This window comes from Theropithecus gelada, chromosome 8 (assembly GCF_003255815.1).
Source record: "Theropithecus gelada isolate Dixy chromosome 8, Tgel_1.0, whole genome shotgun sequence".
NCBI lineage: Eukaryota > Metazoa > Chordata > Mammalia > Primates > Cercopithecidae > Theropithecus > Theropithecus gelada.
Genome location: NC_037676.1, coordinates 1,239,513 through 1,254,899, shown reverse-complemented (window position 1 = coordinate 1,254,899; position 15,387 = coordinate 1,239,513). Strand labels below are relative to the sequence as shown.

At 42.5% G+C, this 15,387-nt stretch overlaps 2 protein-coding genes across 2 annotated transcripts in view; both read left to right on the top strand.

The window, feature by feature from the left end:
* Window positions 1-3,792: 3,792 nt before the first annotated feature.
* MTMR9 (myotubularin related protein 9) overlaps window positions 3,793-15,387 on the top strand; it is a 46,187-nt gene continuing 34,592 nt past the window's right edge. Inside the window, exons 1-2 of the mRNA XM_025393877.1 lie at window positions 3,793-4,173; window positions 4,285-5,378. Of these exons, the coding sequence (XP_025249662.1) occupies window positions 5,197-5,378 (182 nt within the window). The 5' untranslated portion in view covers window positions 3,793-4,173; window positions 4,285-5,196. The remainder of the gene's footprint in view (window positions 4,174-4,284; window positions 5,379-15,387) is intronic.
* LOC112629965 (ataxin-3-like) lies at window positions 13,315-14,621 on the top strand. The gene is given in 3 exon segments (XM_025393878.1): window positions 13,315-13,521; window positions 13,523-13,548; window positions 13,635-14,621. Coding segments are annotated over 3 exon segments (1,008 nt in total). The 3' UTR covers window positions 14,410-14,621.

The window sequence follows — 15,387 nt, the reverse complement described above, 5'->3', positions numbered from 1 at the left end:
CATTGTGCTCTCAATCCCCCAACCCCACCCCTATGCTCTATTCTTTACAATTGAATTTTTGCTTTCCTCGGATCTCAAGGGCCTTCTATGCTTTGAGCTTCAACCCAAGTAGATGTAATTTTTAAATAGTTTTGTTATAACAATCCAGCATGATATTGACAATTTTCTTTCGTGGGCAAAAAAGTTCATGGTGTTACAGAAAAGTAAACGTTCTTAACTTAATGAAACCATGATCTTTTCATGTGCCTCCCCCCATATAAAGAAACTAAAAGAAAAAGGTAACGGAATTACTGAAAAAATGCATCCCCACCTCTAGCAGATATCACTAAATTGGACATCTCTGTCGGACACATTCCATTCAGAGTGTGACCCTCATCCTTCAAGGTCCTGTTTTCAAAGGATACCTTCTCCATAAAACCTTCTCTGATTCTTCACTCTGGAATTAAATTATTCATTCCACAACTGGTAATTGTTATAACTTATCCACATAAAGGAAGAAAGTCCGAAATTCCAGTTTAAGAAAATAACTTTATAAATCATCCCCCTCATCTTCCCTGCTCTGTTGGTTTCTGTTTTTAGACTGGACTCTCAGGTGTAACAATATTATTGTTACTGGTGGACAGTACTGTCTACAAATCATCCAGGTTCTTGGCATTTTGAACAAGAATTGGACAAAACACACAAAAAAATCAACAAAAAAATGAAGCAACAAAAACATAGATTTATTGAAACAAAAGTACACTCCACAGAGTGAGAGCAAGCTCGTGCAAGTGGCTCAAGAGTGCAGGTTACAGAATTTTCTGGGGTTTATTTTTATTTTTTTGAGGCAGAGTCTTGTTCTGTCACCCAGGCTGGAGTGCAGTGGCACAATCTTGGCTCACGATAACCTCCATCTCCCAGGTTCAAGCAATTCTCCTGCCTCAGCCTCTCCAGTAGCTGGGATTACAGGCACACGCCACACCTGGCTAATTTTTGCATTTTTAGTAGAGACGGGGTTTCACCATGTTGGTTGGCCAGGCTAGTCTGGAACTCCTAACCTCGTGATCCACCCACCTCGGCCTCCCAAAGTGCTGGGATTACAGGCGTGAGCCATCGTGCAGCATGGGGTTTAAATCCCTCTGGAGGTTTCCCATTGGTTACTTAGTTACACCCTATGTAAATGAAGGAGTAGCCCTTGACAAGTCTGATTGGTCATGGGAGGTGACCAATCAGAGGCTGAAGTGAAGGAAGTTACAAAGTTGCACATGAAGACTTGGCCTGCAACCAGTCTGATTGGTTGTGGGAGAGGACCAATCAGAGGTACTTTCCGTTTTTCATTTGCAGTGTAGTGCAATGGCAGTAGCATCTGATCCTTTTGTTACATTGGTGTGGAGAGGTGGGGTTTCCCTTCCGATTCTGTTCTAGGAAGTCAGTGAGAATCGGCCGTAGATTCCCTGCCTCCAGACCCTATTCTGCCTCATTTCCCCACTGGGAGACATGATCCCCACAAATCTTTATGGGAGGCAGAGGGACCAATGGTCTTTCTTCTGTAACTGCTTCATGCTGACTTGGGGTGTGGTCCCTACCTATTTCGGATCATGGAACTCTCACCCTACTGTCTAGTGGAGACAGGGTAACTTCTTGATGGGCAGGAGTGGTGTCTTCACCTGGACCTGAAAACCTTGTTGCATGATCATCTGAAGCTTGATTGCCTCTAGGCGAGAGGAAATGAATTCGGTTAACCGATTTAACAAACATGGTCCAAAAAACCAAGGCAAGTATAATGATTAATAACGAGCCCACCAGAGGAAGGACCCATGAACCCCTAGTTAGCATTTTTGACCAGGAGGACCATGACTTGGACAGCTGTTGTCGTATCTTAGAAGCCTGGTCAGCTAATTTCCGGGTGGCATCCCTTACTAACTCTAATTGGTTGACATAGAAACAGCATTCTTCCTCTAGAAAGAGACATAAGCCACCTTTTCCAGCAGTTAGGAGATCCAGTCCCCTTCTATTTTGTAAAGCAACTGCTGCCAAGGAGTCTGTTTGAGTTTGTGTTGTGACGGTACTTTGGGCAATGTCATCCAAGCTTTCCACAAAATCCTTGGAAAGTGTTGGTAACAGTATAGGGAAGTTGCAAGCCCGCTAACTCCCGTTCCTACGCCCACTGTTATTCCTAGCCCAACCAAAAGGCGTTTGAGTTGGATGGCTCATTTGTGTCTGGCGGTTGCTGTTAAAGGTATAATAAGGGATTGGTTGTTGAGAGCGCTCTCTCTTTCGGGCGCGCACTCTCGCGCGCGCTCTCTCTCCATATATATGCAGAGAGTGAATAAATATATATATATATATATATTTATTTATTTGTTTTGAGACAATCTCCCTCTGTCACCCAGGCTGGAACGCAGTGGCTCAGTCTTCGCTCACTGCAACCTCCGTCTCCAGGGTTCAAGCGATTCTTCTGTCTCAGTCTCCCGAGTAGCTGGGATTACAGGTGTGCGCCACCATGCCCAGCTAATTTTTTGTATTTTTAGAAGAAACAGGGTTTCACCATGTTGGCCAGGCTGGTCTCAAACTCCTGACCTGAGGTGATCCGCCTGCCTCAGCCTCCCAAAGTGCTAGGATTACTAGCGTGAGCCACTGTGCCCGGCTGGGAGTTATATTGAATTCGGAGGCTAAAAACCAAGTGTACAGGTTCCAGTCCAAGTGGCTGGTAAATGTAGTAGGAACTGGTGCTGCACAGGGAAAAGGCTCCTTTTTTTCCAAGACAAAAATTGTTTTCCATGGTGAACATGTGGGTAAGTTGGTTGTTTTCACTTTCCCAAGTGGTTAAGTTTCCTGCTAAAGTGGCCAAGGGAAAATGCGAACCCAGCTAGTGGGCCCACCTTCACAGTACTTAGACTGTGTATCCTTTAAAATGCCCTTAACTAGGGATGATTTGCATGAAAAGCATACAGGTTTTCTAAGTGATGCAGTGTGATTAACTGCATAGCTTACATGATTGTGTGAGGGTTAATTTCTAGGGTGTGGTTGCACTAATGCCTTCAAGGTTCCCAGGGCCTGAACAGAATTTTGGCATCTTTCAATACAAAGTGGCATCTGGAATTTTAGCTCTGTGCATGTTGATATTGGGCCGCCAGTGATTTTCTGTGGGAATGCAACCTCAAAAAGGTTGCTCTGATAGGACTGGAGAGGGTTTACTGCTCATCTTGTCATTTTAACTTTTGTCATTTCCATATTTTTGAAGTCTTATAAGTCGTCCAGATTCATTAATTCAAAGGGAGTTCCTCCCTGGTAGTTGGAATGATAGGTCATTTTTTTCAAGGGCCCAAGACTGGGCTGGGATTGGGATGGCAGTATATCTAGATGAAGATGGAGATAAACAAAGCCAACAGTCCTTTGCCAGAGCTGAGCTGGTGATATTTAACAATCTTTGCATTAAATTTAAAGTTCTTAATAAATACCCAGAATTGATTAATTGCCAGAGGGGTAAAGTGAAGCTCTGTTGTAAAAGAAAGCTGATTCTACGTATCCATGATCTCAGTATCCAGAGGCTGTGTGTGACCATTATGGAACAAAAAAATACTTATTTGCTATTTTGTGCGACAGAATGGGAACTTCAGGGTGTGGATACCTATGCTGTCAGGAATGCTAGTTATAAAAATGAATTAAAACACCTCATATATTACAAAAGAAGTGATTCCATCTATTTGGACGAAAGCAATTAAACTGCAAAAATATAAAAAATGGCAACTATTATCCAGTCTACAGTAACTATGCCACAAAGACACCAAGGAAAGTTGGTAGGCATTTACCTATCTCACTTACGACAGTTCTAAAAAGTGTTTTATTTTAAGAAGGGAACATGTTAAGAAGGGCAAAATCAAAAGCATGGACAAGTGTTGGATGAGCTGATGAGGTTGTGGCAATTTACTTCGTGAATACTGTGAGATTTTGTCCTGTGCTTCGGTACTAGATGGTGAGGATTTAAAAGGTCAATGAAGTCACAGCAGACCAGCACTCAAACATATTTCTCTTCTATTTCCTATTTTTGAATAAAAATGTCAGTTTCAAGTGGGCGGTGGGAAAGGAACACGCAAAGGAGTAATTATTTGAATACATTTTTGGCGCAACGTGGGTGTCTGACGCTGAGGCTGTGCAGTGGTGACCAATGCACCCATGCGCTGGGTTTCACAGGTGCAGATCGAAGTCCATGCTCTGCTGCAGATTGACTGGGTGGCCGCCATCAACTCAGGTGACTTACTCTTCTGTGCATCGCATCTACATCTATTTGGGTTCCTCTCACAGGTATTCCTGTCTTGCTCCAGGTCACACTTCGTGGCGCGGCCCTCACGGGGAGTCAGTGGCGTGGCCCTGTGTCCCTCCCTGACCCCTGGAGGATTTCCTAAGGTCACAGTCACCGCCTCATCCCATACTTGCCATCTCTTCAGGGCTAATGCATAACAATTGTCACAATTTACAGCAGCCCCACGCTCTGAAGAGCTTCTGGAGGGGGTACTACTCAAGCGGAGGGAGACAAGACAGGGACCTCCTCCCATCGTCCCCTCTTAACGGGCCTCTTCTGATAAGGAATATTTGTAGATGGGTGAGAAGGGCAGCGGGAGGGCGTGAAGGTAAAGACAAGTTTTTTTTCTCGTAGGAACCCAAATCTTCTGGTCTGGCTGTGTTTCCGGAGGCATTTCCAGAGGACCTGGAGAGGACCGACTTCCGGCTGCGACTTCCGCGTCTTCCGAGTTTGGAGACCTGCTGCTTCCGCCCGGAGTTGCTGTGGGCTCCAGCTGCGAGCAGCCACTTCCGCCAGGAGTCCCTAGCGGCCAGGGCGTGGAAGTGGGTCCTGAAGCGGCTTCGTCCTACTGCCCGCCGCGTGCCCACGCGGGACCCGAAGCCCAGCGGCAGCGGCGGTCCCTGGGCCTGTGGAGAGGCGTTCTCTGTGGCCGAGTCCTGGGCCTGGGGGACGGGGCGGTGCGGGAGAGGCGCCCGGGCCTACCCCAGCCCCAGCGCCTGTCTCCTTGCCGCTGGTGCCGGCGGCTGCAGGCCTCGCGGCGCCCGCCCAGCCTGGGGCGGGCCCAGCCTCACCGCCCGGCCCGCCCCGCCCCAAGGGCCAGCCCCGCGCCGGGTGTTTCCGCTCCTCTCCCTGCGGCGGGATAACCGCCTCGCACCTGCCGGGCTCGGTTCCCTGGCTCCGGCCGCGGGGGGAGCATGGAGTTTGCGGAGCTGATTAAGACCCCGCGGGTGGACAATGTGGTGCTGCACCGGCCTTTCTACCCGGCTGTCGAGGGCACCCTGTGCCTGACGGGCCACCACTTGATCCTGTCCTCCCGGCAGGACAACACGGAGGAGCTGTGGCTCCTTCATTCAAACATCGACGCCATCGACAAGCGGTGAGTGCCTGCCCCACCCCAGCTCCGCAGGGAGCCGGGGATCCCCTGTGGGCGCCCCGGGAAACACTTCCTGGCGTTTTCCGCGCATCCTGCCGCCCAGCTGGCCGGCAGGATGAGCCCTCTGTGGCCTAGAATCAGGATTTACCTGGCAGAAACCCGTGCAGATGGAGGATCTGGTTTCCATTAAACCTGGATGGAGTTCTCAGGGTTATCGTGTGGCTGGTATCATCCTGATGATCTGGTTCGTAACACCATTTGGGTGGATTTTCGGCATTGTCTTTATAAATTTCTTCTTCTTGCCCCGTCGTATTCCTTGAATCGGTATTGTCAATCACAGTTCATGAAGTTGTGATTGGATGTGATTTAGGCAAGTGTTTACCATTTTTGAGGAAAATTCAACTGATTATAAAGTTATGAGTGTCTACATGCCTCAGAACCATTTTTTAATTTCTGAAATATGTTCAGTTTATTATGTTTCTTACCTTCTGGGTCATCAATTTCATTCTCACTAAGGGAGGTTCTGATGTCTTCTCTTCATCTTTACTCAGTTCTGCTTGCTGAAAGAACAAGGTTGGCTCTCAAGGAAAGGCATGGACCAATTAACCTCTTTTTCCTTTTTGTACTCCAGACTTTATCTTTCCAAGCAGTGCCTCGAGGTCTAAAAGTTATACTTTCATCTGCAGTCAAAATGTCCATCTCCTTAGTGGCTTCTCTCTAGCCAGGAGAGGGCAAACTGATTATCCAGTTTACACGGAAGTAGAAATGAATGACGACAACGTTTTCTATTGCCTCACAGGATAATTTGGATTTTAGGAAGATTCCTAGAGAGGATATGCCTTAAAATAATAATTCCTTTTTTGTTGTTGTTGCCCTTGCTGGAGTGCAGTGGCAAATCCCGAGTAGCTGGGATTACAGGTGTCCGCCGGTACACTCGGCTAATTTTTGTATTTTTTAGTAGAGATGGGGTTTCACCATATTGGCCAGGCTGGTCTCGAACTCCTGACCTCGCAATCCTCCTGCCTTGCCCTCCCACAGTTCTGGGTTTGCAGACGTGAGCCCCCGCGCCCGGCCCTAAATAATAATTTCTAATGGTAGAATTGCAGGAAGTTTGGGTGAAGCAGTGGTATTTTGATTTGAGCAGGGAGCTCTTATTAGTCTCCTCAAGCCACCTTTTGCTGTATAAAGTCTTCAGTGGGCCCGGCGCGGTGGCTCACGCCTGTAATCCCAGCACTTTGGGAGGCAGAGGCGGGCGGATCACCTGAGGTCAGGAGTTTGAGACCAGCCTGACCAACATGATGAAACCCCATCTCTGCTAAAAATACAAAAAATTAACCGGGCATGGTGGCAGTCGCCTGTAATCCCAGCTACTCAGCTACTCAGGAGGCTGAGGTGGAAGAATCGCTTGAACCTTGAGACAGAGGTTGCAGTGAGCCGAGATCGCGCCACTGCACTCCTTCCTTTGCAACAAGAGCAAAACTCCATCTCAAAAAAAAAAAAAAAAAAAGTCTTCAGTGGTCTCTCATTGAAAATCTAAACTCCTCACAGTCATTCATGGCGTTCTGTGTCCCAGCCCTAGTCTACTTTCTCACTTTATTTCTTGCCATTTCTTTCAACGAGCCCTTCTTGCACTTCCTTTCATGAACCTTTTTACCAGCCAGTCCTCACCATTTACTGGTGCTGTTATATGTCCTGTATTCCGTCATCTGTGTATTTTATTGACTTCTTCCTTCTGCTGGAATGCCTTGCCTCTCCCAAGTTTGTTAAACATTTGCCAAATGCCTTTATGTTCTGGACATTTTGTGAGGCACTTAAGACACCAAGATGAATAAAATATATCACAGTTCTTGTCTCTCAGGAGTTCACATGGCAATGAGCCTGTTACCCATCTATGAGTATTCAGTTTAACCATTTCGACCGCTACCTCCTTCACAGATTCTTCTGTTAATTCCACAACTGGAATTCATTTTCATCTCCTTCGAAACTTCTAACTGTGGCTTGGGCATATAGACGCATAGGAAATAAAAGAAGGATTGACCGCTGAATGGTTCAGTGATGCCATTGAATACAAATGAGTAGTCTCTCCGTGACCATCAACTGCCTTTCCTTTCTTATTTACCTTTTATTGTGTTTAGTTTTCGCTCATTCCTTTCCTCCTGTTTACCTTGCGTTTACAAGGTGCTGGGCTTTGTAGTGCATGAAGAAGAAGCAGATGAGCCATGGACCTTTGAATCTGTTGGGAGAGAATGACGAACTTGCACACATTTATCCTTTTCCTGGGAAGCAGTGTGGTGTAGTGGAAAGAGCATAGGGGAGGCATCACATCAGAGTTTGTTCAATTGCTGCTTTCAAGAAATCTTCACATCCACCCGTTTTCCATGTGTACTGTCTAGCTGTGCGGCTGCGGTGGTGACTAAGACAAGCTGCTTAGGTACTGGCCGGGGAGATGGACAATCAAGCAAGTCCAGAAAAAAATACGTATAATGATGTCAGGTAATAAGTGCCAGGAAGGAAAATAACGGAAGATGAGAGGATAAAGAGCACCGGGAGGCATTTTCTTTAGAAAGGATTTCAGAGAAGGCAGGTGACATCTGACTAGAGACTGGAATGAAACGAGGAAGCTAGAAATGTGAATATCTGGGGGAAGAGCATTCCAGCCGGAGGGAACAGTGAATGCAAAGACTTGAGATGGGGAACATGCTTGGCATGTGCAGGGAAGAGCAAAGAGGCCAGTGTGGCTGCAGGGCAGGAACAGAGGGTGCAGGAAGTCGATGGTAGAGATGGTGGCTGGAGGGATAAGTGTGGCCAGACCGTGGAGGGCCTGCAGGCCACAGTGGTTTTCATGGGAGACCTGGGAGAGGCAAAAGCTAGGAAGCAGCAGCTGATAGACGTTTCAGAAGACAATTATGGCTGCTGGCAGAAAGTGAGTTATACAGGGGCAGGACTGGAAGCAGCAGACCCAGCTAGGAGAGTAGAGTAGTTCACATAAAAGATGGTGGTAGGCTGGGTGCGGTGGCTCATGCCTGTAATCCCAGTATTTTGGGAGGCTGAGGCAGACAGATCACCCTGAGGTCAGGAGTTCAAGACCAGCCTGACCAGTATGGTGAAACCTCATCTCTACTCAAAATACATAAAATAACTGGGTGTGGTGGTGCATGCCTGTGATCCCAGCTACTCAGGAGGCTGAGGCAGGAGAATCACTTGAGCCTGGGAGGCTGAGGTTGCAGTGAACCGAGATTGTGCCACTGAACTCCAACCTGGGTGACAGGGTGAGACCCCGTCTCGGAAAAAAAAATAAAAATAAAAATAAAAAAAACAGTAGTGTAGTCACAAGGAATCTGATTTGGGATGTGTTTTTGAAAGTGGAGCTGCCTTGCCTTGCTAGTGAATTGTAAATAAGGTGAGAGAGAAAGTCATTAAGGATGACTCCTTCAGTTCTGCCTCTTACTAGACAAGTGCCTTTGGGCAAACTACTTAACCTCCTAGAAATTTATGTTTGAATAATGCTTTACAAGTCTATGGAAAACTTTCATATACACTGCTTACATCATTTTGTTTGATCCTTTCAACATACAAGGTTGTATACAAGTTTTACAGTTATACCTGTTTTTTTTTTTTTTTTTTTTTTAATGGACCTCAGAAAATTGAGTTAATCCTACTCGGTTGATGACTCATCGTTTTCATGATTGATTCCTTAAAAGGTTTCCTCTGTTGTTTATTTTCTTCGTCTCTAATTTTCACTCCCGTTTCCTGCCTCATCCACAATCCCTGTAGGCAACCATGTTAGTTGTTGCTATAAAATAGATAGCACTGTTGTGTATGGGTGCGTGCACACATGCACGGGTGAGTTTAATTTGCCTAACTGGGATTATGTTGTAGATCTTGTTCTGCTGCTTAATATGTTGATGCAATACTCTTTCAAGATCTCTTTATGTTGCTGAGTGTACAGCCATTTCACTGCTTCTGACAGCAGCACAGAATTCCAAAGTATCTAAAAGAACTTCCTTAACAGACATTTTAGGTAACCTCCAACTCCCTGCTATCACAAACAACTCTGGTAAACATACTCATCCATGTCCCCTTATGTAGTCTTGTGCCATAATTCCTCTGGGACTGCACCTAGGATGGGATGGAGCCATAAAGTAGGTGCATATCTCATTTCACAAACTAATTGCTTTCCAGAATGACGATTGAAGATTGCCTTCCCACGATGGTGCAGGAGAGGGTACCTCTTCTCTACTTTCTTACCAACATTTGGTATTGTCTTTCTAATTTTTCCGGTCTGAAGATTGTGAAATAGTTACTGCTTTGTTTTAATTTGAATTTCATTACTTTTTAGTGAGTTTAATTATCTTTATATATGTTTGTGAGCAATATACTTAAAATTATTTTTCCTTTCTGTGAATTGCCTAATTTTGGTGGTCTACTTTTAAGCATTGGGTTTATTGTCTTTCTCATGTTGATTTGCGTGGGTTCCTTGTATACTCTGGGTATTTGTTCTTCATTTAGGCAGTATGAATGTCTTCTAGTGTGTCACCCATCTGTTATTTTTTTCTGTGGTGTCCTTTGTTGAACAGAAGTCTTTAATTTTAAAGTAAAACTTGCCAATGTTTTGCTTTATGATGTATGGCTTGTCTTAAGAACTCCTTCCCTGTCCCCAAATCACCAGGATGTTCTCCTACATATTCTTCCATTATAGCTTCATAGTTTTACTATTCATTTTTAGGTCTTTAATTCATTTGGATTCTATCTTTGTTTCAAGTGTGATAAGAACCTATTTTTCTCCATAGAGCAAGCCAGTTTTCTTAATCCCATCACCTGACAACCCAACCTTGGCTGGTTTATGTCAAATTATCCTATATGTGCGGGTCTATTTCTGAGCTCTCTGTCATAATCCATTGGTTTATTAATCTGTTCTTTTGTCATCATCATACTCTCTTTCCTTCTGTGGCTTTGTGATGTGTCCAAAAATCAGATAGTGCTAGTTGCTCCACTTTCCTTTTTTTTTTTTTTTAAGTTGACAACTGTGTTTTGACCTTTATGTTTCCATGCAATTTTGGAAAGCTTGCTATATTCAAGGGATTTTTAAAAGTGTTTATTTAATGGTAATTGAAGAGTCACAGGCAGTTGCAAAAATTGCACATAGAGGTTTTAGAATCGTCCACTCAGCTTCCCCTAATGGTGACTTTCACTCTCATCCCTGTGAAGAGACCACCAAACAGGCTTTGTGTGAGCAACAAGGCTGTTTATCTCACCTGGGCGCTGGCGAGCTGAGTCTGAAGAGAGTCAGCGAGGCAGATGGGGGATAGGGGTGTTTTATAAAATGTGGGTGGGTAGTGGAAAATTACAGTCAAAGGGGGTTGTTCGCTGGCGGGCAGGGGCGGGGGTCACAAGGTGCTCAGTGGGGGAGCTTTTGAGCCAGGATGAGCGAGGAGAGGGAATTTCACAAGGTGATGTCATCAGTTAAAGCAGGGACCCGCCATTTTCACTTCTTTTGTGGTGGAATGTCATCAGTTAAGGCAGGAACAGGGCATTTTCACTTCTTTTGTGATTCTTTAGTTACTTCAGGCCATCTGGATGTATACGTGCAGGTCACAGGGGATATGATGGCTTAGCTTGGGCTCAGAGGCCTGACAGTGACATGTTTTATAACTGTAGTGTAATCAAAATGAGGACAAAATAGGACATTCACACTGGTGCAGTACTATTCACTAGACCACAGACTTTATGCAATTTTCATAGGATTTTTAAAAAATGAATTGTTTTGGATTTATAGATTAATTGGGAGTCAAATTGACATCTTGACATCCATGAACAATATTAAATTACTTTAAGATGGTGTGTATGCTAGGTGCTGTACTAGGAGCTGAGGATGTAGAAATTAATCAAACATGGCTTCTACCTGAAAAAGCTAAGAACCATTATGAGAAATAAACATATAAACTAGAAAGTTTAATAAAGTATTTTAAATGCTATGATGGGGTATATACAGGGCATGGGTGGGACAATAAGGAGAAAAATAGAACTGAATCTGACAATTGATGTGAATCGTAGGAATTTTGTGGAGCTCTTATGCTTTTAAAACGTATTTTTCTAGGCCCACTGTTCTATAAGTAACTGACTAGAAACATTGAATAAATGAACAGAGAATACCTTAGTAGTTTATAGCATATTTGTTCTGACATAAAGTAACAATTATTTTTAACTCCTCTAGTCATTCATTGTACTTTATAACAACTAAATAAAACCTGCCAAACAAAACAAAATTCACCTTACAAAATGAGTTAGTATGACAAGCATAGATGATATGGAAATTTCCAAGAGAATAACCATATGTCTTGTACATTTTTTTTTCTTTTTTTACTGATAATTTGGTTATGGTGTGTCTTTCACTTCCAGCTGAAGCAGAATGACAGTGATTTTTAAAACAGCTTTATTGAGGTACAGTCGACATGTAACACACTATATATATTTGAAGTGTAAACTTTGATGTGTTTTGATGTATATACACACCCTGAAACTGTCACCATAAGTTCAAGATAATGAGTTTATCACCCCCAAAAGTTTTCTGGTACCCTTTTGTAATCCTTTCCTTCTTTTCTTTTCCAAGTAGTCACAGATGAGTTTGCATTATCTAGAAATTTATGTCAATACATCATAAATCATGCAGTACTCTCTTTTGAGATTTGTCCATGTTGTATATATCAATAGTTCATTCTTTTTATTGCTGAGTACTAAGCATCCAGTGTGTAGTATTCCATAGTTCATTTATTCGCCTGGTGATGGAAATGTGGGTTGTTTCCAGTTTGAGGCTGTTAAATAAAGTTGTTATTAATATTCTTATGCAAGTCTTTGTATGAACATGTGGTTTCTTTTCTCTTGGGTGGCAAGCCATTTACTTGCCAGTGGAATGGCTGGATCAGATGTAGATATGTGTTTTATTTTTTAAGAAGCTGCCCCAACTGTTTTCCAAAGTGCTTGTACCTACAGTTTTACATTCCTATGAGCAGTGTGTAAGAGTTCTAGTTCCTTCACATTCTTGTCAGCATTTGCTATGGTCTGTCTTTTAAATTTTAGCAATTCCAGTAGATGTTAAGTGTTATCTTACTGTGGCTTAAATTTGCATTTCCCTTTGACTAGTGGTGTAGAGCATCTTTTCATATGCTTATTTGCCATCCATATGTCTTTTTTTTTGGCTAAGTGACCATCCATATGTTTTGCCCATTTGTAATAGATTATTTGCTTTCTTATTGAGTTTTGAGAGTGTATGTTTGTATGTACATACACAGTCATGTGATTTATTCTATGTATGATGGTAGTCCCATAAGATTATACTGGACCTGAAAAGTTTCTCTTGCCCAGTGATGTTGTGTTTGTGGTGATGCTGCTATAAACAAACCTGGGCTGCCAGTTACACAACAATATAGCACATACAATTGCATACATCACATAATATTTGTAAATGACCATAAACGACTTTGTTACTGGTTTATGAATTTACTCTACTATACTTTTTATTGTTATTTTAGAGTATACTCCTTCTACTTCTAAAAAGAATGTTAACTGTAAAATGGCTTCAGGCAAGTCCTTCAAGAGTTATCCAGAAGGCATTATCATCATAGGAGATGACATCTCCGTGTATAATATTAATATTTCCCCTGAAGACCTTCCAGTGAGGCAAGATGTGGAGATGGAAGACAGTGACATTGATGATCCTGATGCTGTGTAGGCCTAGGCTAATGTGTGTGTTTGTGTCTTAGGTTTTAACAAGAAAGTTTACCCCCCAAAATTTTTTAGTCAAAAAAATCTTATACAATGAGGATATAAAGAAGGAAAATATTTTTATATAGCTGTATGGTGTGTTTGTATTTTCAGCTTAGTGTTATTTCAAAAGAGACAAAACATTAGAGTTTAAAAAGTTTATAAAGTAGAAATAAACATGGAGTCCATCTTCCACGAGAAACAAGAAGGCTCACTTTGTGCTCAACATTGCCTGAATAATTTATTGCAAGGAGAATATTTTAGCCCTGTGGAATTATCCTCAATTGCACATCAGCTGGATGAGGAGGAGAGGATGAGAATGGCAGAAGGAGGAGTTACTAGTGAAGATTATCGCACGTTTTTACAGCAGCCTTCTGGAAATATGGATTACAGTGGTTTTTTCTCTATTCAGGTTATAAGCAATGCCTTGAAAGTCTGGGGTTTAGAACTAATCCTGTTCAACAGTCCAGAGTATCAGAGGCTCAGGATCGATCCTATAAATGAAAGATCATTTATATGCAATTATAAGGAACACTGGTTTACAGTTAGAAAATTAGGAAAACAGTGGTTTAACTTGAATTCTCTCTTGACGGGTCCAGAGTTAATATCAGATACATATCTTGCACTTTTCTTGGCTCAATTACAACAGGAAGGTTATTCTATATTTGTTGTTAAGGGTGACCTGCCAGATTGCGAAGCTGACCAACTCCTGCAGATGATCAGGGTCCAACAGATGCACCGACCAAAACTTATTGGAGAAGAATTAGCACAACTGAAAGAGCAAAGAGTCCATAAAACAGACCTGGAACGAGTGTTAGAAGCAAATGATGGCTCAGGAATGTTAGATGAAGATGAGGAGGATTTGCAGAGGGCTCTGGCACTAAGTCGCCAAGAAATTGACATGGAAGATGAGGAAGCAGATCTCCGCAGGGCTATTCAGCTAAGTATGCAAGGTAGTTCCAGAAATATATCTCAAGATATTCCACAGACATCAGGTACAAATCTTACTTCAGAAGAGCTTCGGAAGAGACGAGAAGCCTACTTTGAAAAACAGCAGCAAAAGCAGCAACAGCAGAAGCAGCAGCAGCAGCAGCAGCAGCAGGGGGACCTATCAGAACAGAGTTCACATCCATGTGAAAGGCCAACCACCAGTTCAGGAGCACTTGGGAGTGATCTAGGTGATGCTATGGGTGAAGAAGACATGCTTCAGGCAGCTGTGACCATGTCTTTAGAAACTGTCAGAAATGATTTGAAAACAGAAGGAAAAAAATAATACCTTTAAAAAATAATTGAGATATTCATACTTTCCAACATTATTCTGTGTGATTACAGCATAGGGTCCACTTTGGTAATGTGTCAAAGAGATGAGGAAATAAGACTTTTAGTGGTTTGCAAACAAAATGATGGGAAAGTGGAACAATGCGTCAGTTGTAGGACTAAAAAATGATCTCCCAAATATTAGCCAAAGAGGCATTCAGCAATTAAAAAAATAAAAAAAAAAAAAAAAAAAAAAAAAAAAAGTTTATAAAGTAAAAAAGTTACAGTAAAGTAAGGTTAATTTATTATTGAAGAAAGAAACATTTGAACAATAAATTTAGTGTAGCCTGTTGATGAAGTCTTCAGCAGCCTACAGGAATGCCCCGTGGCTTACCTTTTCATGCTCTTGAACTCTGTGTTTCAAAGAGCAGACGTTTTACATTTTGAACATGTGCAGTTTGTCAGTTTGTTCTTTTATAGATTGGGATTTTAGTGTCTTGTCTAAGAAACTGTTGCCTCACCTAAGTTCACAAATATTTTCTCTCATGTTTTCTTCTAGCAGTTTTCTAGCTTTAAGTTTTACATTTAGATAAAAGATCCCATTTTGAGTTAGTTTTTGTATATGGTTCATGGTTATAGATTCAAATTCTAAAAAAAAAAAAAAGCTATCCAATTGTTCCAGCACCGTTCGTTGAAAAGACTGACCTGTCTTCAATTGAATTGTCTTTGTATCTTTGTTCACGTGTAAGTGGATCTATTTCTGGACTCTTTTTTTTCTGTTCAGTTGATCCGTTTATCATCATGTCATTTTTACACTGTCTTAATTACTGTAGCTTTATAGTAAGCCTCGAAATTATGTAGTGTTAGCCATAAAACTTTGCTCTTATTCAAAGTTGTTTTGGCTATTTGAAGACAATTGCATTACCATATGAATTTTAGAATCACCTTTTCAGTTTCTATATGAAAGTCTGCTGTGATTTTGTTTGGAATTATG